This window comes from Caretta caretta, chromosome 8 (assembly GCF_965140235.1).
Source record: "Caretta caretta isolate rCarCar2 chromosome 8, rCarCar1.hap1, whole genome shotgun sequence".
Classification (NCBI taxonomy): domain Eukaryota; kingdom Metazoa; phylum Chordata; order Testudines; family Cheloniidae; genus Caretta; species Caretta caretta.
This window is the reverse complement of record NC_134213.1, coordinates 71288245-71312450: the sequence shown is the minus strand read 5'-3', so window position 1 is coordinate 71312450 and position 24206 is coordinate 71288245. Positions and strand designations below refer to the sequence as shown.

At 40.1% G+C, this 24206-nt stretch overlaps 2 protein-coding genes across 6 annotated transcripts in view; one reads left to right on the top strand and one right to left on the bottom strand.

The window, feature by feature from the left end:
• Positions 1-1863: 1863 nt before the first annotated feature.
• On the top strand, positions 1864-23725 carry SLC71A1 (solute carrier family 71 member 1). 5 transcript variants are annotated; one of them, XM_075131597.1, is made up of 13 exons: positions 1914-2148; positions 4275-4353; positions 10580-10675; positions 12401-12463; positions 13137-13264; positions 14546-14660; positions 15430-15648; positions 15995-16108; positions 16650-16721; positions 17416-17528; positions 18426-18523; positions 19371-19534; positions 22397-23725. In XM_075131597.1, exons 2-13 carry the CDS (start codon positions 4291-4293, stop codon positions 22601-22603), a joined length of 1452 nt encoding a protein of 483 aa, XP_074987698.1. In that variant the 5' UTR covers positions 1914-2148; positions 4275-4290; the 3' UTR covers positions 22604-23725. The 5 variants fall into 5 exon arrangements, with proteins under 5 accessions (XP_048718649.1, XP_074987698.1, XP_048718647.1 ...); XM_048862692.2 differs by lacking the exons at positions 4275-4353; positions 22397-23725 and adding an exon at positions 19624-19794 and having other exon boundaries at positions 1864-2148; XM_048862690.2 differs by lacking the exon at positions 4275-4353 and having other exon boundaries at positions 1916-2148.
• Positions 4128-24206, bottom strand: part of SASS6 (SAS-6 centriolar assembly protein) — a 53307-nt gene continuing 33228 nt past the window's right edge. The window contains exon 17 of the mRNA XM_048862688.2: positions 4128-4335. Within this exon, the coding sequence (XP_048718645.2) occupies positions 4289-4335 (47 nt within the window). The 3' untranslated portion in view covers positions 4128-4288. The remainder of the gene's footprint in view (positions 4336-24206) is intronic.

Here is a 24206-nt window from a genome sequence, read left to right as displayed (position 1 = left end):
GACAGAAGAATCCCATGCACTGCTACAGGCTACAGGGACCAACTGGCTAAGCTGCAGTTCTGCAGAAAAGGACCTGGGGATTACACTGGATGAGAAGCTGGATATGAGTCAGCAGTGTGCCCTCATTGCCAAGAAGGCCAATGACATATTGGGCTGTATTAATAGGAGCATTGCCAGATCGAAGGAAGTGATTATTCTTCTCTATTTGGAAGTGGTGAGGCCACATCTGGAGTCTGTGTCCAGTTTTGGCCCTCCCCCCTCCCCCACTACAGAAAAGACGTGGACAAATTGGAGAGAGTTCAGTGGAGGGCAACAAAAATGATTAGGAGGCTGAGGCACATGACTTATGAGGAGAGGCTGAGGAAACTGGGCTTATTTAGTCTGCACAAGAGACGAGTGAGGGGGGATTTGATAGCAGTCTTCAACTACTTGAAGGAGGGTTCCAAAGAGGATGAGCTAAGCTGTTCTCAGTGGTAGCAGATGACAGTACAAGCAGCAATGGTCTCAAGTTGCAGTGGGGGAGGTCCAGGTTGGATATTAGGAAAAACTAGTTCACGAGGAGGGTGGTGAAGCACTGGAGCGGGTTACCTAGGGAGGTGGTGGAATCTCCATACTTAGAGGTTTTTAAGGCCTGGCTTGACAAAGCTCTGGCTGGGATGATTTAGTTGGGGTTGGTTCTGCTTTCAGCAGGGGGTTGGACTAGATGACCTCCTGAGGTCTCTTCCAACCCTAATCTATGATTCGGTGTGACATCAGAATCAACTTCCTGCAATGTTTTAGTATTATTTTTACTTAAATTGTCAGTTCAAGCTATGCCACTAAGTTATTAGATTTCTCCTAAGGCCCATTACTATAGGCATAACTGCATCCACCTTGAGTTGTACCAGTATAACTCTACTGGTTTTTTAAAAAATCATACACCCCCCTTACTAACACAGTTGTACTAGTAGAAAAACTATTTGTACACAAGGGTTTAACTTTAACCACGCATCCAAACCTATTATGAATATTTCCTATTCTGCTTAAACATCCTAATAGGTGTCTCAATCCCATTTTTAATGTTATTTTGCCATTACTATTCCATTGCTCTTCTACCCCAGGGATGGTGGAGTCTGCTGTCATAAGTGGTACTGGGGCAAAGTGGGTGAGAAAATACAGTATTTTTAATTGGACCAATTTGTGTTGGCGAGTGAGACAAGCTTTTGAGCTACACAGAGCTCTTCTTTGGGTAGGGTGATGCACCTGTATGCTGTCCCCAAATAAGTGTAGTAGTACTCCCTGCCTGTTGCACACAAATCAAGCTTTGTGGAAACCTGGATTGGCCCTATGGGGGAAAGGATATCATGTTATGACTGTCAGGACAAGGAGCACCCCACTGTGGCCTTGCCAACTCTTTTAAACAGACTAAAGACCCTGGAGCTGCTTTAGTCGGTCCTGGCTGATGGGTGTGGTGAGGATGAGGGACAACAAGCTTCAGCGTTTGTGAGCTATGCTGGCCCAACACCTTCGGTTTATGATAATCTCAGCGTTTGTCTACACTACATTGCTTTTAGCAACAAGCTGTGTGGCTACAGCCGAGCCGGTAGGGCTGCAGGAGGGCGCAGGCCCAGTGCCTCGGGAGGGCCCCGTGACAGGGGCCCTCTGTGGTCCCAGCTTGGGGACTGTAACCCGCCTGGGCGTAGAGCGACAGGCAGGCCCTGCGGGGGCTGAGCGCCGTCCTTCCGCCCGGAAGTGGCGGCGGCGGAGGAGGGGGGCGCCGGCGGGGAGCACCGCAGAGCTGGGAAACTCCAGCGGCTGGCGGTGTGGGAGAGCCCCCACGCGCCGTCAGGCGTTCCCGCCCGGCTGCCTCATTCCAGCTCGTGAGGAGGCGGGGTATCCGTGCCCACGTGCCCCCGCTCAGCCAATCGGAGGATCGCGTGATGTGAGAGTGACCAGTGCTGTCCCCCAAGATGGCGGCGGGCGGTCAATGAGCGTGAGCGGTGGCGGCGCGAGCTCGGAGCAGGGGAGCGAAGGCCCCGCGCCGCTCAACATTCCCCCCCCCCGGGGCCCTAGGATGGTAAAATGACCCAGGGGGGGAAGAAGAAGAAACGGGCCGTGAACCGCAGCATCATGCTGGCCAAGAAGATCATCATTAAGGACGGCGGCACGGTGAGGCCTGCGGGGGGTTGGGGCCTGCCCTGGCCTGCGCCAGCTTCGGGGTGCGTGACGGGGGCTGGTTGTGGTACGGAGGGGAGTGAGGCGGCAGCTGGGGAGAGGTAGGCGGAAAGGGTCCGGCTGAGGTGCGGGGGCGCGTTGAGGCCTTGGCTGGAGGGAAGGGGCTGGCCTGGAGGCGTGCGGGGGCGCTGGGTTGACCCAGTGAGGCAGGGGGAGGGAGCGTGGGGTGAGGTGAGGCCCGGGTGCTTGTAGGGGGCTGGCCATTGATATGGGGAGGCCAGGCTGGAGCAGTGCGGCCTGGGGGTTGGCCTGGAGCCGAAGGAGACATGTTGCGTTGGGGTTCCGTGAGCTGGGCATGGGAAGGGCGGACCTAGCAAAGTGAGGCTAGTCTGGCTAGACCCCGGACCGGGGGAGGGCTATTGAAAAGCCCAGCACAGTGAGGGGGACACTTTTCAGGCCTGAGTGCACAGAGGATCTCTCTGGTTAGGTCTGCAAGGGAATCTGGGGTTGGCATTAGGAGTGGCCAGCTGCCAGTCTTCAACTGGAAAATCTGGTCAGTAAGGGAACCGGACAGTGTCTTGTCAGATTTATTGACCGGACTTTCAAAGTCCGGTTTACTGTGGGTGAGGGAGGCGAGGAGGTACGCAGCCATCACCTGTGTCAGCTCCTACTCAGCTGGGGCTCCCTCCTACCTGCCTCGGGTAGCTCCAGCTTCTAGCTGAGCTCCACAGGAGTCTCTCTTCTGACCTGGGGGAAGAGGAGTGCATGGAGGTGGGTCGGGGGGGGGGTGGGTGGGATGGATTCTGGTATGCCTACTGAAGCGTTCTGGTTTTTAAATGTCAAGTTGGCAACCCTAGTTGGCATGGTAGGTCCTGGCTTGAGGGCAATGCCTGAAACAGGTCAACCTGGGACAGAAGTCTGACTCTAGCTAATGGGGTAATGAAGTGCCACATGCAGTGCTACATTGTCTCTGCTATCTAGCTTGCTGGGAGATCCTTTATCTCAGCAGTTCTCAACCAGGAGTCTGGGGCCTCCGGGTTTTAGGGTGTCTGCCAGAATAAACCAGAGAGCAGGGTCAGTGTTAGACTCACTGTGGCCCAGGGCAGAAAGCTGAATCCTGAGACTGTTGCCCAGGCTGAAGCCAAATCCTGAGCAACTTAATTTTCTGAGGCTGCCTGTGGTATGGGGCCCTAGGCTATTGCTCTGCTTGCTACCCCCTAACTCTGGCCCTAGCTTTTAATCTACTGAAAAACAGTTGTTGTGGCACAGGTGGGCCATGGAATTCTTATAGCATGTTGGGTGGTGGCTCAGCAAGAAAAAAGGTTGAAAAGCCCTGCTCTCGGTGGAGCTACCTGGGACCTGTGTGATGAAGAAGCTGCCCTATAAACACTTCTGTTGCAAGGGCTCCTGCCTCTGATGTGTAGTTTGACTTGAAGCCTAACTTGGTCTCCACTCCCTCTGGTTGCTTTCTACCAGAGCTGGGTCCATGCTGTGTTCTGAAGGTAGCACATGGGCTGGGCATAGGAACTTTGTTCCCAAAGAGCCTCTGACTCTTTCCCTGGTGGGGCAGTCTGGCAGCCTTGGGTGGGACTAAAACTATGTTCTTTGCTGCTGCCTCATGTGGGATCAAGAATTCTGGGCTGGTGCAGGGTTTTTTGCCATTATTTCATGATAGAGGGGAAACACCTGATAGTAAGGAAACCTATCTTATTGGAATCCATTTGGTCATCATTTGTTAGTTTAAAAGTATTTCTTAAATCTATACCTAGTATGGTGATTTGCCTTTACTCTAAGTAGTAAGTTTATGAGTAATGAGCATTTGTGTCAAGACTCAATAGAAGGTTAACTTTACTTAAATCCATGTATTTACCATTCTGTATAAATATGTGTAAGTCTACAACATTTATGGATTAAATAATATTTAAACTCTTAATCTTGAAAGGAAATACCAGCTAGAAAACTGATGTGCATTTTCAGGTAGCAGTTGGTTTCACAATAGCCTAGGATGATGGCAGACTGTAAACCATTGTAGAATAGAGCAGGGAGTTCTGAGTATAAGAAGTAGGATGTGGTTCTGCTGTTGGTGAAAAGCCCATCTGTGATGTGCTTTACCCATACAGTGTGTGCATCGCCATCATGGGATCCTTTGGTCTTTGTTCTGTCTCCTTCGGCTTCCATATTCTGAAAAAGAATAGGTGGGTAAGTGTGAGACAAACTTCTGTATCAAAGTAGTACTGTAAGGTTTTCAAGTTCACTGGAAGTGTGATAAAATGTTTCCCAATAAATAGTTATTAAGTATTTTATCTAACAGAACTTGGAATACTTAGTGATTGAATGAAGTTGCCAGAGATACTTTTAAAATGTACATCTATAATCAGCATAGTTCGGTTATGGGAGAGAGATAACTTGGTCCAGCTAACTGTAACAATGTATGTCTTGCTTTACTGGTGTAGTTTAGATATTTTTTTCAAAATGCATTAAAATCATATTATTGCTTTAAGATAGGTCCTTCAAATAAAGGTAAAACATCAGTTTGCTGGTCTTTTGTACAAACAGCCAAGAACTGTCTTCATCAACTTGATGAGCTACTGCAGGGGTAGGCAATCTATGGCGTGCGTGCCAAAGGTGGCATACAAGCTGATTTTCAGTGGCACTCACATTGCCCTGGTTCTGGGCTCGGCTGCTGGCCTGGGGTACTGGCTGCCGGCCATCTCCTAGCTGGGGTTCCATCTGCCAGCCCTGCTCAGCTCGCTGCCAGCCCCAGGTTGCGGTTACTCGTCTTGGGGGCTCTGCTGCCAGCCTGGGGTCCCTGCCGCTGGCCCAGAGCTCAGCAGCCGTCCCCAGCCTGTGGCAGTGAGGCGTACAGACAGGGGCAAGAGAGGGCGCAGCTCAACACCGCCACCTTAAAAATTGTTCCAGCACCACTGTGCTGAAATATTTTTAAGTCCTGATTTGCTGCTTACATCACTATCACACCACGTGGAACAACACACTTCGTTTGATGTTGAGATTAGAATGTGCATGCAAGAACTGGAATCAGAATTTTCTGACAGACTTCAAGATTTCCAGCGATTTGGGCCAATCTTTTCTTTTCTAATTAAACCTGAAAAGTTCAATGAAAGCGACTTGGATTTGTCTGTATTTCAGTGGATGGGTGTTGAAGATTTCAAAATGCAGCTCATTTAGTTAAAAAGCTCAGAATTGTGGGCATCAAAGTTTGGAGATCTGAGGAATGCACTTGAAGCTACTGAGAGAGAGCATGGGGCCTCTATTCTGACCTGCTGGATGTCCCTGCCAGTGAAATTTAACTGTTTGAAGAAAATTGCATTTGCAATGCTTTCAGCATTTGGATCCATATACCTGTGTGAACATGTGTTTTCACACATGAAATCTGTCCCCTGTCCCCCTTGGAGCCGGTTAACAACTGATCACTCAGAAGTCTGTGTGCAGCTTAAAGTATCCAAATACGTGCCAGACATTGGAAAACTCAGGAAGGAAAAGCAAGGGCAAGGATCACACTAAACTGATAAGATCTGCATTTTAATTTAATTTTAAATTAAGCTTCTTAAACATTTTAAAAACCTTATTTACTTTACATACAATAGTTTAGTTATATATTATAGACTTATAGAAAGAGACCTTCTAAAAACATTAAAATGTATTACTTGTACACAAAACCTTAAATTAGTGAATAAATGAAGTCTCGGCACACCACTTCTGAAAGTTTGCCGACCCCTGAGCTACTGCCTAGATTACTTAAGGGTCAGAGGCAAAGCAAGTTCATATTTGACTGATAAATATCTACTGTGAAAGATCAATAATACTGTTTGTCATTTCTTTACAAAGTAAAAACTTATGGCATTACAAACATGTAGGCACATGTTTTTTACAGGATTAATATAGTGAGTGAATACAGACAGAGTAACTTTTTTTTTATGCTCCACTAGTTCATGCAACTAGTGAAATTAGAATTTCTTATTTGGAAACAAAAATTGAGTTGTTACAAAAGTGCCATTCTCTAATTTCCACTTGGATGGACTGCCTCCGGGGATAAGGAGAAAATTTAATGTATCTTCCAGTTATACCTAAAATAGTGCCTTCAGTGTCAGTTACCAATATTAAAAGCTGAGTGCAAGGCCATTTGAAAGTACATTGAGTTCAAATGTACAGAAACATAGAGTAAAAAACAGGCCTGCAACTGTTTGGGAAGTCATTAGACAACACAGATTGGTTTGTGATCTGTTTGTGCAAATATTTGCCTATTCTCAAACCCAGGTAGGGAAAGGATATTAAGACTTTATTTTTTGTGAGTTAATGACCTGTTGAGGCTGTATGCTGTTATACTAGACTATGTTACTTATAATGGCAGCAAGAACTGTTTAGATGCATGGATCGTACTGTAGACAAAAAACAAACAAAAAACCATAAATTGGTCCCCTGTTCTATTCTCATCCTCCCCAATTCCTCACTTGCCTGACATGCTGAATGATATTTTGGGGAACAGGTAAATTGAAAGGGCCTTGAATTTCCCTAATTTGCAGCTCAGTAGCAATAAATTTAAATTATTTTTTATCAATCACTTATGGGGTAAAATCATTATATTTTGAAATTTTTTAGCCCCAAAGAAACTCAGTCCTTTTCTCTGCAAGAATTCTTTTCAGAGAATGGGGGTGTATATTATTTCCTACACCATTAATTTCAGCAACATTTTCTGTAAAAAGACTAGAGTATGGTGGCAATGTGTAGAAATGTCTTTTGGAATAATAATGTGGCTTCTTGTGTACTCTCTATCAGAACATCAGTCAAACCTGATTTGGCAGTAATGTCACTATGTATTATTCTTATAACTCACAGTCCTCATTAAATTAAGAGGATGCTTACAGCAGTGACTGCAATTAGACTTCCTGTAGAACTGTGTGATAAAGATCTTACCGTAGTGCTATCCTCCTTTGTATAATTTGTTAAATAGCCATAGTCAAAAACAAATGAAATACAAAATACATTTCGTAAAATACTTGTGATGTAGACTCTCCAAAGGAAGGCAATAATAGTAGTTCAGACCCTTTCCTTAATTCATCCTGTTTTGATTTATTGCAATTCATGTCATATGTACAATACTCATTCTTCTCAGACCATTGATGAAAGGAAATTTGAGCTAGGATACTTGAGTCTGACAGGGTGAGTTAAAGCTTTGAATTGTTCTGCTCTTTCTTGTAATTCACTTTGAAACTTATTCTGGTTTGTAAACTATATTAATAACAAGTGGAGTCTCAGCTTTTATGATTGTACATTTGAAGTTGTCCTTGCTTTAGAGTTTTTCCAGTGTTGTATCAATAGAAGTATTCTTCTAGCTATAATCCACATACAAGTTCATTTTATCATTGGCTTGATCTATAATACAAAATCCTCTTGGACTAGAAAGATGCCTATCTGACCTGGCAGATGGGGTTTCTGTAGTTCAACTAGTGCGTTGCCTGTCCCAACACAACTACCATCCTCAGAATAGATAATGACAAAACATCTGCTTCTACCATGAGTGTCAGATCCCAGTTCTGACTTGAGTATTTAGCTACACTTTTGTCTTTAGGCTTTAATTTTTGTAGCTAAAATACATCTCTGTTGTGGAAGATGTAAAAATGTTGTTTTGAAATGCATTTAGTGATTTCTCCTTTAGTTTGTTTATGCTTAGTTGATGCACACTAATACAGTGTTTTATGTGATTCATTTTCAGACTCCAGGCCTACTTGATGTATTAATCAAATCCCATGACAGTCAAGGTTCTGCAGAATCTTAAAACGTACATTTTTATAAATTTTTCTTGTACTTGGGGTTACAACAAAAATATTCTAAATGTACTTTGCCTTTTTATTCAGTAGACAGAAGCAGATACAGTAACTCTGAGAAGTTAGCTCCCTCTCTGTCAACTCAGTTGTCTGTTACTGTTTAAGCCTAATGATTTAAATTTTGACACTAATTCATGTCTGATCATTTTAGCACAAACATCCTGCTAAATGATTTATGGCTGAATGCAGTGGCAGATAAGGGTAGTCACCTTCCCCCATCTCTTTAAAAATATGTACTGTTGTAAGCAGTGAAGCTCTTCAGTGGAGTCTCTGATTCATTTCCTTGACCTGCTCTCACCTGCCCAAGATTAGGTGTCAGTGGGGTAGAGACACTGTTATTTCTTCATGCCTTGCCCATAGAAATGTTGGAAAAGCTCTTGACCTCTGACTCTTGGGGTTGTAAGGTGGGTGTGTCTGCTGAGTAGCTGCCAGTATCTACTTCTCCTACTCCCACCCCACCAACTGTTTCTTTACTCCCTGGTACAGTGAGGAACCAGAGATAGCAGCTGAGAGGGAGGCTCCATTGTGCAGGAGCGAGTCTGATGCTGATCCGTAGCCTGGGAGGGAAAAAGAGTATTTGTTGCCCGTGGTACTTACAGAAGTTTACTGTTTGGATCCTGTACTGTAGTCAGGTGGGATGGGAGTGAAACCTAGAGGAGCTCCTGCAGGCAAGGGTAGTGCTGTGAGTTCAAGCTGTTCTCTGGCCTCTTTAAAAATTTTAAAGTCATCTCTACTCATTGGAAAACAGAAAAGTGTAGCAACAGAATATTCATGAATATGCTGGACATGTGTGTGGTAACTAGGGAAGGAAGAAGAAAAGGGCAGAAGTAACCATGGTACTAAAAGTATTCTGAACTAAACATTACAGAATATAAAGCTTTTATTAGAGATGGGTTGAAACAACAAGCTTTTTTCCAAATCTGTTCAAATTCAATGGGTGGTGGGTGCAGTTTACCAATTCCAGTAGCTGTATTTAGACCTACTCCTATAGCTTTGGTTACAAGTCACTTGATGCAGAACCAGAAACTTTATTTTTCTGGCTTGGATGTAGCCAAAATCTTGTAAGAATAGCTGAATTAGAGTGGCAGAAATCTCAAGATGGCAGAAATTTTGCAAGAACAGCTCAGAAGATTTGAGCACTGTTAAATCCAAATCTTTGTCTGTTTGCATTTAGTCATATGAACATAGTAGACCAAATTTAATTCAGGGCTGAGCATTGCCTCTTCATTCTCCAGTCTCCCTTGAGGGTTGAAAGAGTATGTGTTGAGGCAGAGTGTTTTTTTTTTTTGTTTTTTTTTTAAAGTCAAAAGAAGTCCATTTGGGTAAAAAGTATCAGGGGGTAGCCGTGTTAGCCTGGATCTGTAAAAGCGGTAAAGAGTCCTGTGGCACCTTATAGACTAACAGACATATTGGAGCATAAACTTTCGGGGGTGAATACCCACTTCGTCAGATGCATGCACGAAAGCTTATGCTTCAGTACGTCTGTTAGTCTGTAAGCTGCCACAGGACTCTTTGCCGCTTATGTAAAAAGAACAGGAGTACTTGTGGCACCTTAGAGACTAACCAATTTATTTGAGCATAAGCTTTTGTGGGCTACAGCCCACTTCATCAGATGCATAGAATGAAACATATAGATAGATACATACAGAGAACCCAAAAAGGTGGAGTAAGAGGCTAATTAATTAAGATGAGCTATTATCAGCAGGAGGAAAAAAGCTTTTGTAGTGATAATCAAGATGGCCCATTTAGACAGTTCACAAGAAGGTGTGAGGATACTTAACTTAGGAAAATAGATTCAATATGTGTAGTGACCCAGCCACTCCCAGTCTCTATTCAAACCCAAGTTAATGGTATCTAGTTTGCATATTAATTCAAGCTCAGCAGTTTCTTGTTGGAGTCTGTTTTTGAAGCTTTTCTGTTGCAGAATTGCCACCCTTAAGTCTTTTACTGAGTGGCCAGAGATGTTGAAGTGTTCTCCTACTGGTTTTTGAATGTTAGGATTCCTGATGTCAGATTTGTGCCCATTTATTCTTTTACGTAGAGGCTGTCCGGTTTGGCCAATGTACATGGTAGAGGGGCATTGCTGGCACATGATGGCATATATCACATTGGTAGATGTGCAGGTGAATGAGCCCCTGATGGCATGGCTAATGTGATTAGGTCCTATGATGGTGTCACTTGAATAAATATGTGGACAGAGTTGGCATTGGCCTTTTGTTGCAAGGATAGGTTCCTGGGTTAGTGTTTTTTGTTGTGTGGTTGCTGGAGAGTATTTGCTTCAGGTTGGGGGGCTGTCTGTAAGTGAGGACTGGTCTGTCTCCCAAAATCTGAGAGAGTGAGGGATCATACAGTGCTGTGTTTTAAGACACTTCCAGTCATTCATTATGCTTTACCCCTCAGTGGAGTTTCACTGTATCAGAGCTTACACAAGACAATTATTCAGATTCCTGAAACAGCTTGTTTTGAGCCATACTTCATCTTACAATTTCTTGCTTATAAACCAACATTCAAACAACTTTCTTATTAATAAAGCAACTTTTTAAATATTCTGTAGTAACAACTTTTTTGTTTTTGTGTTTTAGCCTCAAGGAATAGGTTCGCCTAGTGTCTACCATGCTGTCATAGTGATTTTTTTGGAGTTTTTTGCTTGGGGACTTTTGACAGCACCTACTTTGGTGGTAAGTGATATGGTTAATGAACTTCTTCTGTGTTGCTTGAAAAGTTAAAAAAAAAAGAAAAAAGAAAAAAAAAGCTAAAATATTCAGTTCATTGCGGTATTATCAGAGCATTAAACTTGAAAATAAAGTTTGGGTGGAATTGAGCTGGCCTGAACTTCACACTTGGAAGAGCATCTCGTGTGTTATGTTACCAAATGTGGTCAAGATTAAACAATCCATGTAGATCAGAGTTGGGCTTGTTGATATTAGTCACATATCAACATATGTAATCTGTGCTAATTGCACACACTTTTGAGAAGAAATACTTAAAAAAACCCTCAAACCTTCCTTTCCTGTTACCCCCACAGACAGAGGTCTGTCTTGAGCACAGGAGTAGGATCTAGGAATGCATGGGATTCCAGTCCCAATTTTAAGAACTTTGTGACTTTGATCTTAAAGGATCATTACCGCACCTGGCCATTCTTTAAATATAACTCATTAAATATTATGTATTTTTCTGTACTGTCTTTTTAACCTTTGGTAATTAACAAGGTGATGGCAAGCAGAAACTTTCTCTTTTGTAAACATGTTTTCACTCCTGCCTAAGTAATTCATTTATTCTGCAGTCAGTGATATGATTTAACTTCTCTGAAATAAAGTGTGATACCACGACTGAAGTCTATGGACAGATATTGTATCCTGATAATCTGCAATATAAGGAAAGGAGATTTTTAACTTTTGTTCTTGTTTATATGCCATAATTGTGCACAGTGGTTTACAGAGATTAAGGTTAAACTTAAAAGTTTTGCCAGCATAGCTCTGGTTTAGGAAGTGATGGTTTGGGGTGTTTTTGTTATATGGCTATGGTGTTGAAATCTATAGGCAAAAACTTCTTTGCCTTGTAGACAAGGTTTAAGAGTCAAGCACTCATAATCTAATGTTTTTATCTTGTAAACACATCAGTTGACCTAATGCCCATTGTACATGTAGGCAGGCTGACCTAATTATGTTACACAGGGCACAAAATTTGCACAGCTCTGAGTGCTGTACCTAGATTGATATAATTTGTAGGTGTAGATGAGGCTTTAGTATGCGAAAAACAGTGTATTCAAACCATCTGAGCAGTACATATGTTCACCATTCAGTATCTATCTGTGGTGTTGTGGTACTGGTTTTGTGTTCCATGATATTGAAATCCTTTTAAGCAAAATGACCTTTGTGAAAAGTAGTGTGTATTTGGTGTCTGAACCAGTCCGTCACATAAGTAAGGCGTGTCCTAATTAATGTGTATTTTTCCTTAAATAAGGAAATCCTACAATAGTATTCTGTCTTCATTGAAGTAGGAATGATACTTTTATCAAACTTAATGAAATTTTGGTCAGTCTTGTGTGGTAAAATGAAGAAAATACACTGTGATTTTGAAGAACGTTCTTTCCTTATTTTACTAACCTGAGCTGTAGTGCTAACATTGTAGCTTATCCACTGGTGCCTTTATTTCTGGAAAGTAAGAAGCATAGCATAATTTACTATTAGAAATTGTGTAGTCTACTATATAAATGTCTGTAGTGCACTATTTAACAATGAGATTATTGATGTTGAATTTATTAATTTCATTGTGAATTTTACTGTAATTTATATTAAAATTGTTGGCATAATATGCCTCATATTAATCCTTGAGTCTGTATTCATATTTAGTGTTGTGAAATATGGATAATGCAGTATGTAATGTACATAATTCTTCTATAGGTGTTACATGAAACCTTCCCAAAGCATACATTTCTAATGAATGGCCTAATCCAAGGAGTAAAGGTAGGTAGAATGAAAATTCAGTCTAAATCAATAAGTGAGAGTACAATTTAAAATGAATAAAGGGTACATACATAAGTGCTGGTGCTTTATTAAGTGGAATAAGGAGAGCCTTCCAATATAGCTTTCAAGCTGTGAATAAAATGTGAGGGTAAATTTACCAAGGAGAGCTCAAATGCAGCACTTTATTTGAATAAGGTCTTGCTTTTGCTAAAATTTGTACTTGGTTTGACTGAGGAATAAATAGGCCAGTTGAGTAGCCCAAGATCACACAATCAGTTGGTGTCACAGCACGTAAGAATCTGAGATATCTGACACCCAGTCCTTTGCTCTGATTGTTAGACCACATGTCCTCAGTGTGTTGAAAAATGTTCTCTCTCCTAAATACAGCATATAAAAATGTAAAATGCATTTTATTAAGCTGTGTGTTGACTGCATTTGGATTCACATTTTGGGTTTCTGTGGGTTAGTAAAATTCAAATTGTAGGTAACTGCTGCTGAGTGGAAAAGGGGAATGAAGGATACTCATAGAAGATATTGCTTGACACATTGTTCCATATAGCCAACATTTATCATTAATCTGCAAAACAAAATCAGTCAGTTTCTAACAATCTTTCAACTATTGTATTTTCTTTCATTTCTTGATTTTTATTTAAAATTTGTTTTTACTTTTCAGGGCTTGTTATCGTTTCTCAGTGCCCCTCTCATAGGTGCTCTATCTGATGTTTGGGGACGAAAGTCCTTCTTACTGTTAACAGTATTTTTCACTTGTGCACCAATTCCATTGATGAAGATCAGCCCATGGTTAGTAGCAAGCATAGTTATTTATGGCTTTGTCTTTAGTGTGTTATTAATTACATACAGCAAGAACATGTAGCATTTATAATAGCACTTGTGTTCCAGTTAATGTACCAGAAGTTGTTTACTTCTTAGCACACGTCTGTGAGGTAGGTGTGGAAGTACCAGTCCATTGCAGAGTTGGGGAAACTGAGACAGGGTAAAGTGACTTGCTGAACGCCTCAAAGCCAGGCTTAGAATTAAGTCTGTTAGCCCCATGCTTCCTTCTAAGCCTAGTACATTAGTACTGGAGTGACTTGTGACTTTTTAGTGGTGTTTGCTTATGTAGCGGAGAGAGCCCAAGAACTTGAAAGATATATGGCCTTTGAGTGGCTGCATTGTACTTTTAAGCCTTTTGGGGGTAAATAACTTAATAGTTGAGAATAATTTTATACAGTATATTTCCCAGTACCTTAAATGTCTCTCTAATCCTTGCATATCTTTATTTGGCTGAAATTTTCAGCAAAATCATTTCAGTACTAAGTAAATAGTCACTAAGAATTGAAAATATTCTTCAGAACTAGCATATACCTTAAGCACTAGTGTGTAATATTAAAACTGCTACTGAAAAAGTAGCTGCAGCTTTATTATAGTTGTGCTTATCAAATACTTGAATCTAGCAAATTTTGAGTAGCTGGAATTTTAGTGTTCTGTTAGTACACCTCCATTCATGAGTCTAATGTCCTTAGGACAATGGCTAGTTCACAATTGTCTCAAATTTTGTACTGCTCCTGCAGATAAATCTGAAATAAGATAGGACAAGGTCTTAGAACTAATAGAGGTCTGAGAGTCAACTGTTCATATTGTATCAGGCTAATTCAGTTTGCTATCTAGTCTTTTGTGGTCTCCCCATTTTGATCCCTATGCCTGGGTGATAGGCTATTTGTTTAACAGTTTATATGTTGCAACATGCATTTTGAGTGAAATAATTGCCAGTCTGTGGACTCAGGGCTAAGGCTAATGTTGAACGATCTGTAATGAACTATCCTAATTTAACCTACAAAGCCTTTTTTTGTAGAATGGCAAGTAATTATGTTGTACCCTCAGTGCACACTGGAGAGATTACATAACCATATAAAGACACATTCATACTGACTTTATAAATATTTAAATTACTTGTCAGGAATACGTTGGACAATCATAGATACCTTAATCTGTCTGGATGTGTTTCAGAAGTTTGTGAATCACTACTAGTTACATTTTAGCTCCACTGAGCTGTTCTTTTTTCTGATTCCTTTTTGTCCCCAGGTGGTACTTTGCTGTTATCTCTGTTTCTGGGGTTTTTGCAGTGACTTTCTCAGTGGTGTTTGCTTATGTAGCAGATATAACCCAAGAACATGAAAGAAGCATGGCCTATGGGCTGGTATGTACTTAATTTCTCTATACCTTTAAGCCTTGTGAGGCTCAACAACTAGAGTTCTCTTAATAAAGCTTTGTCATATTGCTGCAGGAGACACAAGCTTTTCAAAGTTGATATCTTTGCCATTATAAACTCTTATTTTGGCCACTCAGTTTTTTAAAAACACTGTTCCAAATGGAAACTTGGTCCTACCATCCAATTCTGCATCTCCTGTTGAATGTCTTGTTGTCAGCTTAAATTTAAAATGGCCATTGTATAATCTTTTCTCTCCATTCTTTTCTATTTCCCCCTTTCTTGGGTCAGTGTGAGATGTTGGCAGGATGGTGCTATTTTCCATTTTGTTTGCATATGCAGCTTTTATTATACAATGTAAATTCTTTGATTTTATTAAGAGCTGCGGATGTTGTGCAAATAAGCATAGTTTCTTCTACCACCCCCAAAAGAAAATGTTATACTGAGTCTCCCCCTTTATCAGACCTCGATATGTCCAATTAAACTTCACAAATTTGACACAGTCATAAAGCTATACAGTGCTGCCCTGCTTAACCAAAATTTTTTCATTAAAAACTTCAGATGTCTGAAATCTGTGGTTGCTGCTGCAATGCCAGAGAAAATAACTGCATTAGTTCAGAACTTGTCCACCTGATTAGGGTGATTTGCAGCTGAGTTTCTGGAAGTATTCAAGGTGCTGAAAGTGAAGTTAGAGAAAGAGTGGATACGTTTGATCTTCCTTCCTGGAAAACGTTCTCATACTGACTTTTGTCTGTTACAGGTTTCAGCAACTTTTGCAGCAAGTTTAGTTACCAGCCCAGCTATTGGTGCCTACCTTGGTCGAGTCTATGGAAATAGCTTGGTAGTGGTCCTAGCTACAGCTATAGCTTTGTTGGACATTTGTTTTATTCTTGTTGCTGTACCGGAATCACTGCCCGAGAAGATGAGGCCAGCATCATGGGGAGCACCCATTTCTTGGGAACAGGCTGACCCCTTTGCAGTAAGCTATTTAAATGTTTAAGTATGGAGTGGTAGCTTGATATATGCAGATTTGGATTTGTACTGCTTTTGAGTCAGGAATGGGACTGATAGTAATTTATCTCGATTTGGGTTTTTAAAAAATTGTTTGAGGAGTTCCTAGGTTTATTGGGGAAGGGTGTGAGTAACTTCAAATTGCTGATTAGCAAATGCTGATTAGTAAGTGCTGAAAGACACGTTTTAACAGTGCTGTATGCATTAAAGGTATCTGCCTCTTTCAGTGTAAATTTTGTGAGTCGTTGGTTATGAATGATGAAGAGTAGATGTTTTCTGTTGTTGACTTTACAGCTGTGTCTTTTTTGTCCTAGTCACTAAAGAAAGTGGGTCAAGATTCCATAGTGCTTCTAATCTGCATAACAGTCTTTCTTTCCTACCTCCCGGAGGCAGGTCAATATTCCAGCTTCTTCCTATACCTCAGACAGGTAAGAATTTGCATATGAAGAAATTAAATTTATAGAAGGGCGTTTTCTTTGCACTTGTTACATTACTTTAGCAATATATGAGTAGTCAATATGATTGATGGCTGATAGTGGCTTTTAGTTACTGTGATAATTAATAAAGAGACTAATCTGTTTTCAAAATATTTCTCATGTTTCTTAATAATTTGCATTATTCCTTGAAGTACAAGTTCCAGTACATTGCAGTGGTTAAAATTAGCTTTCATTAGCTGATAAACTATTTTTAGTCTTTACAGTATGGGGTCGATTTTCTTTCAAGTTCCATACTCAATGATAGAAGTTATTTTCTGTCCCGCACTAGATCTTTCTCTTTATTTTATGCAAGAGTAAAATGTTGGTTTGAATGATTATGGGATCGAATAAAATCGGGGATGTCATCTTCTATTTCAGATTAAGCGTTTTTCTGGCTACTCCATTTATTCTTTCCACTGATGTCACAAAACATGAAAGACATGTCAATGTACATTTGAAGTTTAATGATCAAATTACTTCTTCTCTAATGTAGATAATGGGATTTTCACCTGAAAGCGTTGCAGCATTTATAGCAGTTCTTGGGATTCTGTCCATTATTGCACAGGTGAATATTAATCTATAAATTTCACTAATGTAATGGGTTCAAGTGAGAGCGAAGTATTATGACAATCCCTGTAACTGTAATTCCAGGACCCAGTCTATCTGATTTCAGGAGGTTAGAATAGAAAAGGAAAGATGCTTTGAATTCCGATCCGATTTTATATGGCTTCCTTTTTTTCCATCACCTATTATCTGACCATTTCATAAACAATTCATTCTCAAATCCTGGGAAGTAGAAAAATATCACCATTTTGTGGATGAACTGTGATGCAGACATTGAGACTACCTTAAATCTGTCAGAGCTGGGAATATAATCCACATCATGAATTCTAGTCTAGTGCCTTAACCTTAATTTATTTCTTCCATAGTCACACTCCCAAACCTCTTAGAAGTTGATTCAGTCTTCTCCTTAAGCTTAGTTTGGGTTGAAAAATAGCTTGTTTAAGCCATCAGGGCAGGTTAAATAATATATCCCCAGTGTATGGATTTCTAAAGGGAAATCTAAATTGTTGCATGTCAAGAGTGAGGTAACAATCTCTTCACATCTCTCTCTCCATTATTACGTGTTTCAATCTCTGTCTAGAAAATACTACATCACATAACTTTACTTTGCTTCTGTCAAAACTAGTGAACTGTTTATATGTATTGTTGTATAGCCCGATTATTCACAATTAAAATTACATTCTTTTTCCCATCAGACAGTAGTTTTGAGTTTACTTATGCGGTCCATTGGAAATAAAAACACCATCTTACTGGGTCTGGGATTTCAAATATTACAGCTTGCATGGTATGGTTTTGGCTCGGAGCCTTGGTACGTACGTTTTGTTTTAGTTGAATTAATGAACTGACATATTAAGATTTTAAATTGTTATTTACTACTTAATAAAGAAACATTCACAACATTGTGTTTTTTTTTACATGCATCAGATTTACATGAGAGGTTACAGGCAACACGTCCTTTGTCTCCTCTTAAGCTGGAACCTTTTTTTTTTCTTCTTTTTAAAGATGTAATTGGTTTGTACTTGGTGAAGTCAAAGAAATCACTACTGTCTGGTGAACCATCCCAAACCAAGAATTTGGTATTGTACTGTATGATTGACCTAAACAATGTCAATCTCTCGTACCAATATTCTTAAAACCAAAAATTGTTCATGGATATTTTTCATCTAAAAGGAAATGGACACTAAACAACATTGAAAAATGCTTTGTCCTCTTTTCTCTAACAGTCAGATTTTCTTGATTATTTATTTTTGGTCGTGTTGCTTGTAGTAGAGTGCATTGACTTGTCAAGATGTCAGCTTACATCAGAGCACTTCTTCCCCCCCCCCCCCCAATTGCACTCTTTACATGTACTAATGTACCAATGACCTAATGGGGAAAACTAAGTTAAGATAGCTGTTTGGATGTTAACTCTCCTCCCAAATTAAGAAGAGGTGATCAAAATACATGATCAGTGCTTCCCAGCAAGTGTCAGGATTTTGCAAGGATTAGGGATTTTTCTGATCATCTCTTAAATGATTTTACACCATTTGTTAAACTCAGAATAATTGATAGGTATGAAATCCAGCAATGATGATTAACTTGTGACTTCACTATTGCATGGGGTAGTGTGTGCAGTTCATTCTAAACTTTGTAATGAGGTATATGGAAGGTAGAAATTCAGAATTCTTATCTTGATTCTTTCTTTTAACACTTCTATGTTTTTCAGGATGATGTGGGCAGCAGGGGCTGTTGCAGCAATGTCTAGTATTACGTTCCCAGCAGTAAGTGCACTAGTTTCACGAACTGCTGATGCTGATCAACAGGGTATGTTTTATAAGTGGTGGTGGTGTTGATAATTATAAGGAATATTCAAACTAGGGATATTCTGATCTCCTTACCACCAGATGGATCAATGCTGTCTTACTGGTACTCAAGGGTTATCCTCAACCTCCATGCTAGTTTTGCAGGACAAATTAGCCAGCATAGTAGTATGTTAATGTAAATGAGAAACATTAGTCTAGTTTTAACTTCACTGTAGAAGAGTGGTAGTTCTCAAAAGTGATACGCAGTTGTCAAAGGCCTGTGGACTGTTTGGAGGTGGTTGGGTTATACTGCTCAAACAAGACAGATGAGAATAGTGAGAGTCTCTAGCATAGGGAAAACCCATTCATTGAAGGTAGCATAATACTACATCACTACTTCTCTTGATTCAGTACGTCAGCTGATCATGTTTCAGTTCTTTCCCACTGTGCATGGATTTACTCAATTCTTCAGGTGCATTTATTTATTATTACTGTAGTGTTTAGGAGCCCCAGTAATATATTTTTGCTTTTCTCTGAACCATGAGGCATAGATAGCTGTCAGAGACAGCATACCAGATTTGACAGCCTTTTGGTCAGTATGGCATAGGAAATGCTGTGTTCTGTCTAAAACAAAGTTTGTCTTGCCCAATGTTCCTCATTTTTTTTTGGTTCTCGTGTAGGCATGATTCTCCTCACATCAGCCTTAAAGTGGTGTATCCCAATTGATTTTAGTGAAGTTACTCCTAGTTTACACCAGTGTAGGGAAAAAGTGAATCAGGCTCCATTGCATGTTAGACAATTGCCAAAAAGCATTTTAAACAGTCTTCATTGTATACACATTTAATTTCATGGAATGCCTTTTTCTTTAGGTGTTGTTCAAGGGATGATAACAGGAATTCGAGGATTGTGTAATGGTTTGGGACCAGCACTTTATGGTTTTATATTCTACATATTCCATGTAGAATTGAATGAACTCCCAATGACTGAAACTGAGTTGGGAGGTAACGTGGCCACACAACACCATTCACAACAGGTATTATTCCTATTTATTTATAAATTACAAGAAATGCAGCAAAGATCAATCCTAGACCAGTGGTTCTCAAACTCTTTTTTTTTCCACAGACCACTTGCAAATTGCTGAGGGTCTCAGCGGACCACTTAGTGATGTTTCCAAATGTTTGTACCATTAGCTAACTGTTGTAAAGCACTTTGGATAAAAGTGCTGTATAAAAAACTTTATAGTTTTAAGGGTTTTTTTGTTCTACAAATAAAAGCACACCACTCGTATTTTAATATCCGTAGTCTTACCTTTCTAATGTGATGAATATGCCCTCTCTCTCCTGTCGCGGCAGACCCCAAGCTGGGGCTCGGAAGGAGGGGTGGGGGAGGGTCTCTTCCTGCCATGGCAGCCCTGGAATTGGGGGAAGTCACCTCCTCTTTTTTTTTTCTTCTGGCCATCGCAGCCCTACATGTCCCAAATTCTCCCCCACTTCTCACCCACTGCCCCCTCCCACATACCCCCTATTCCTCCCCAAGGCCACCACCTCGCCTTACATGTGCGTCTTCTCCAGGCACCTAATTAGGGAGCCATGCCTTCGCAGCTCCACTAATTAGGTGGGTGGCCCTTCATTCTCTCGTGTGGAGCAGCCCAGGCACCCATCTTAGAGGGAACTATGCACACCACATGAATAGAGCTTGCGGACCACTGGTGATCTGTGGACCACAGTTTGAGAACCTCTGTCCTGGACCTTGGAAAGGTGGGCGGGGGGGAAGTAAATTGGATACTCTAGTTCATCTCGCTGCCAATTCAGGACTGTACCCTGTGGCACATTCTACAGTGCTTTAGTCAGTCCAGCTTTAAATGAATCAAGCAAAGGGACTTCTCAAACCACTTCTATTGTGAGACTCTTGACCTGTCTAATAACTCTTGCAATTAAGACAATCCTCTTGATATTGAGCCTAAATTTTCCAGTGATTGATTAATCCCGTTGCTCCTTTGGATTGCCCTAAAAAGAACCCCATTGGTTCACGTTTTTAAACACTTTCTATTCTCAGTCTTCTGACCAAGTTACACATCTCTTGATTCTTTCCTTGTATGTTGGTCTCTTTTTTGCCTGTTAACTTCTGCTTTTCTCTAAATTTTCTTTAACTTGTAAATATTTATTTCTGGTATTAATGTGCCCAGAATTGTATCTTATGTCTAGTGAATATTTTTAAAACACGTGATTTAGACTGGACACTAAAAAGCTGAATATGCTTTGCTGTTTTCATACTTCCTTGTGGCGTGCTTCTTGTCAGGGCCTTACCACTTCCTTGTAGCACATTCTCCTCTTTATTTGATATTGCAGAACATTCTGGCCTGTCAATATGCCCTCTGCCTACAAGGAGGCAGAAATTGCCATTATGGTCATAGATACCAGCCTATGCACTACTTCCTCATTCCTTGAAAGCGAGTGCCAGGTCTGGTCCTTCGAGCTATAGCATATTATTTTTAAAAATAAATATCTAAAACTTACTGCTGCAAAATAAGCCTACGAGTCAGTCTTTTTGATGGTGTGGTGAAAGACAAAGATTCAAGATCTTGTTGTCCTTTATTTACACTTGACTGGAGAGGGGGGATTGGTTTACTCAATTTACTTAAGTATTAATGCTCATATTGCATGAATGAAAAGAGTAGGACCATAGAATGAAATTCAGACATAAAGTAACTTTCTGGCTGAGATGAAAAATAAGGACCACAAATTAGATCATAGTCCCTTTTGTATAGTTAAATGACTTCTTATGGTGTCTAGGTCTGTGAACACTGTACCATTGTAATGTCTACAACAGGATATATTTAAGGGTGAAGGAGAGTGTCTTCTGCTTTTGTATTTTCTGTTTCATTCACAGTCCTGTTTTTATTTTTTTTAAATAGTAGTAAATACCTTGGCTTTGCTTGTTTAAATGTAGCTGTTAGCTACATTTGAATTGTGGGGGGACTGATTTAAGATCTCGATAATCCTGTTTTGTCTCTCACTCACACTCACACTCACACACCCCGCTCTCAGGAAAGGTGAAAGAGGAGTGGGGAAGCAAGTGTCGCTAACAGTTCATTCTCTTCATAACTTGCTGTAATGCTGCGCATATCTGAGAATTGCATGGTGAAAGAGCAGTCTGTTAACTTATTTCAGTACCTTATGCACATTACTTTCTGTCTTCGGGCTTGTCTCCACCGCAACAGTGAGTTCAAGTTTCTCCACTCTAGCCTAGTTCCAGTGAGAGTGACCACATTGTTGATGCAATATTTGAGCTACACAGAGCGAATGGATTAGCAGTTGATGTTGGATTACTATCTCCAGTGTCAGCAGCATTCGTGTTTCAACCTACTCCCAGTCCCAGATGGGCCAGCAAGCTAGAGATTTGTGTGTTTGAAAGGAGCTGGGTTAGGGACAAAGCGAGTTATACCTCAGGTTAACAGGGCGGTGAAGACCAACCCTATACTTCATCTGGTAGCTACAGTGGGTTTTTAACTACTTGGCTGGAAATAGCAGTTCAGCTGTATGATTCTCTAAGTTTGTATTTCTGGCAGGTAAGACATTAGGCAGTAGCATGTTTCCTGTGAAGTTAGAAGAGAATTCTGCAGTTTAAAAAACACCCAAAGAGAAACTCATCTAACAAGTTTCTCCTCTTCTGGATTTCCTCCCTCAACCTTTGAAAATAACTATTGTTCATCTATGAATAAGGTTTACTAGGGCTGGGTATTGAAATAGCCCACTCATTAAGAGTGTTCTGCCCTAAACTAATTAAATTGTAAAATATTTTTAAGTACAGAGCCTGATGTGAAACAACCAGTGTCTGTGAACTATGGATCTACTTAACTGTTCCTCTAGAAAATAAATGTTCTTGTTATTTTCAGAACTCCATAATTCCTGGACCCCCATTCTTGTTTGGAGCATGCTCTGTGCTGCTGGCTTTGCTTGTTGCCTTGTTTATTCCTGAACACACCAATCTAAATGTACGGTCCAGCAATTGGAAAAAACACAGTGGCAGTCATGGTCATCCACACAGTCCACAGGCCCCTGGTGAGGCCAAAGAACCTTTACTGCAAGACACAAATGTATGATGACGACAAAATCCAGAAAAACGTTTTTATATTTCATAGGTCTTGTTTCCAGTTCTGGATACATTCCATTTACATAAAAAATGTAATTTCTTAACGTTCTCTTCAGAAACGTATCTTTCTGCATGAAATTTGTAGGAACTACAGACACAGAACTGGAAATTTCTCCAAAGATGTTACAATTAAATTAACTTGCTTTTAAAAAGAACAGACTAAACACTGGTCTCATACTATTAATATAATTAACCTTTTCATCCTGGTTCTGAGACAAAAAGGAAAACATATTCAAGGTATCAGCATGTGTCCCTGTGTCCATTTCCTTAAGGTGTAAAGCTTTAATTCTCTTCATGCTAAGTCTCAATGAGACATACTAGCATATTTGTGGACCCATTCATTTTATGTTGTAAAATTTTGGGTCAGATGGTACAAAGCCTTAACGTAAATGCACTCAAGTAAGGAAAAGGTGAATTGGTTTCATTTTAAAAACACTGTATGGGAGGTTTTATTAAGTTTCTACTAATACAAAATCATGTGGTGAGCACGCTTGCTGAACAATAAAAGTTCTTTGTTTAAGTGCATTAGTCTAATTCTTCCTAATTTTTGGAGTACAAGATAGTATCAAACAGTATTTAAATTAGGGGGTCTTTTGAGCCTAAAGATTTTAATATTGGCTCTAAAACTGTTTTCTCAAATACAGTTTGTTTATACCACTATATTTCTGATGTTTGCGTAATCATAAGGACCTCAAAACTTGAATACACAAACTGAAATATAAGCTGATAGCCTTGAGAATGTCCGTGTGCTATATAATGGCCTTTCAGGACTGGCTAGTAACTTTTTACTTTTACAGAGCTAATGTTTTAGTCCTAAATTTTCAGGGCCCTAGTTCAGGAGAGAGCTTTATACAGTTACTGATGTGAATTTCTCTAAAAATGTATATTTTTGTGTCCAGTTGTATTATTTAAACAAGTATTCCTTTGTATAAATTGTGTATAAAATATAGTTTAAAATGTTTTCATTGTGTGGTTACTGCTTACTGGTTTTTTAACTTTGAACATGCACCGTGGTTGATGGAGCGCTGGAAAATGTGTAAATATATTGTTAATAAATCAATATTTTAATGAATTTTTTAAGATGGTCTTTGACATCAATTTAAATCATATACAATCTATATGAATTCTGTAATGTCTTGTAGCCTGCTGAACATATTGTAGTCTTAATATTGCTTTCTTACTTCCTGTCAAGTTTTTGGGTTCCTTAGTGCTTTGAATGTAATTTGATTCAACAGACAAATACCAATCGTAGGTAAATTGTGTGAATATTTTACCCTTTTCATTCCTGCATACCTGTAACAGCTTATTTGTCCTTGTACTGCAAAATTTTCATGAAAAGCTTTCTTAATAGTGGTATTGTATTAAATCCAGAAGAAACTAAAATAACGGGCAATCCGTTGCCAAGTAGAGCGCTGCCTGGGACAACATTTTTAATCCTATTCCTGTCCTGCCCTGCAATACCCACTCCCATCCACAAAAACCTTAAATCCTGCAAGGGAGATTCCCCACTGTTACTAAAAAAAAGTCTATATTTATATATATATAAAAAGCAT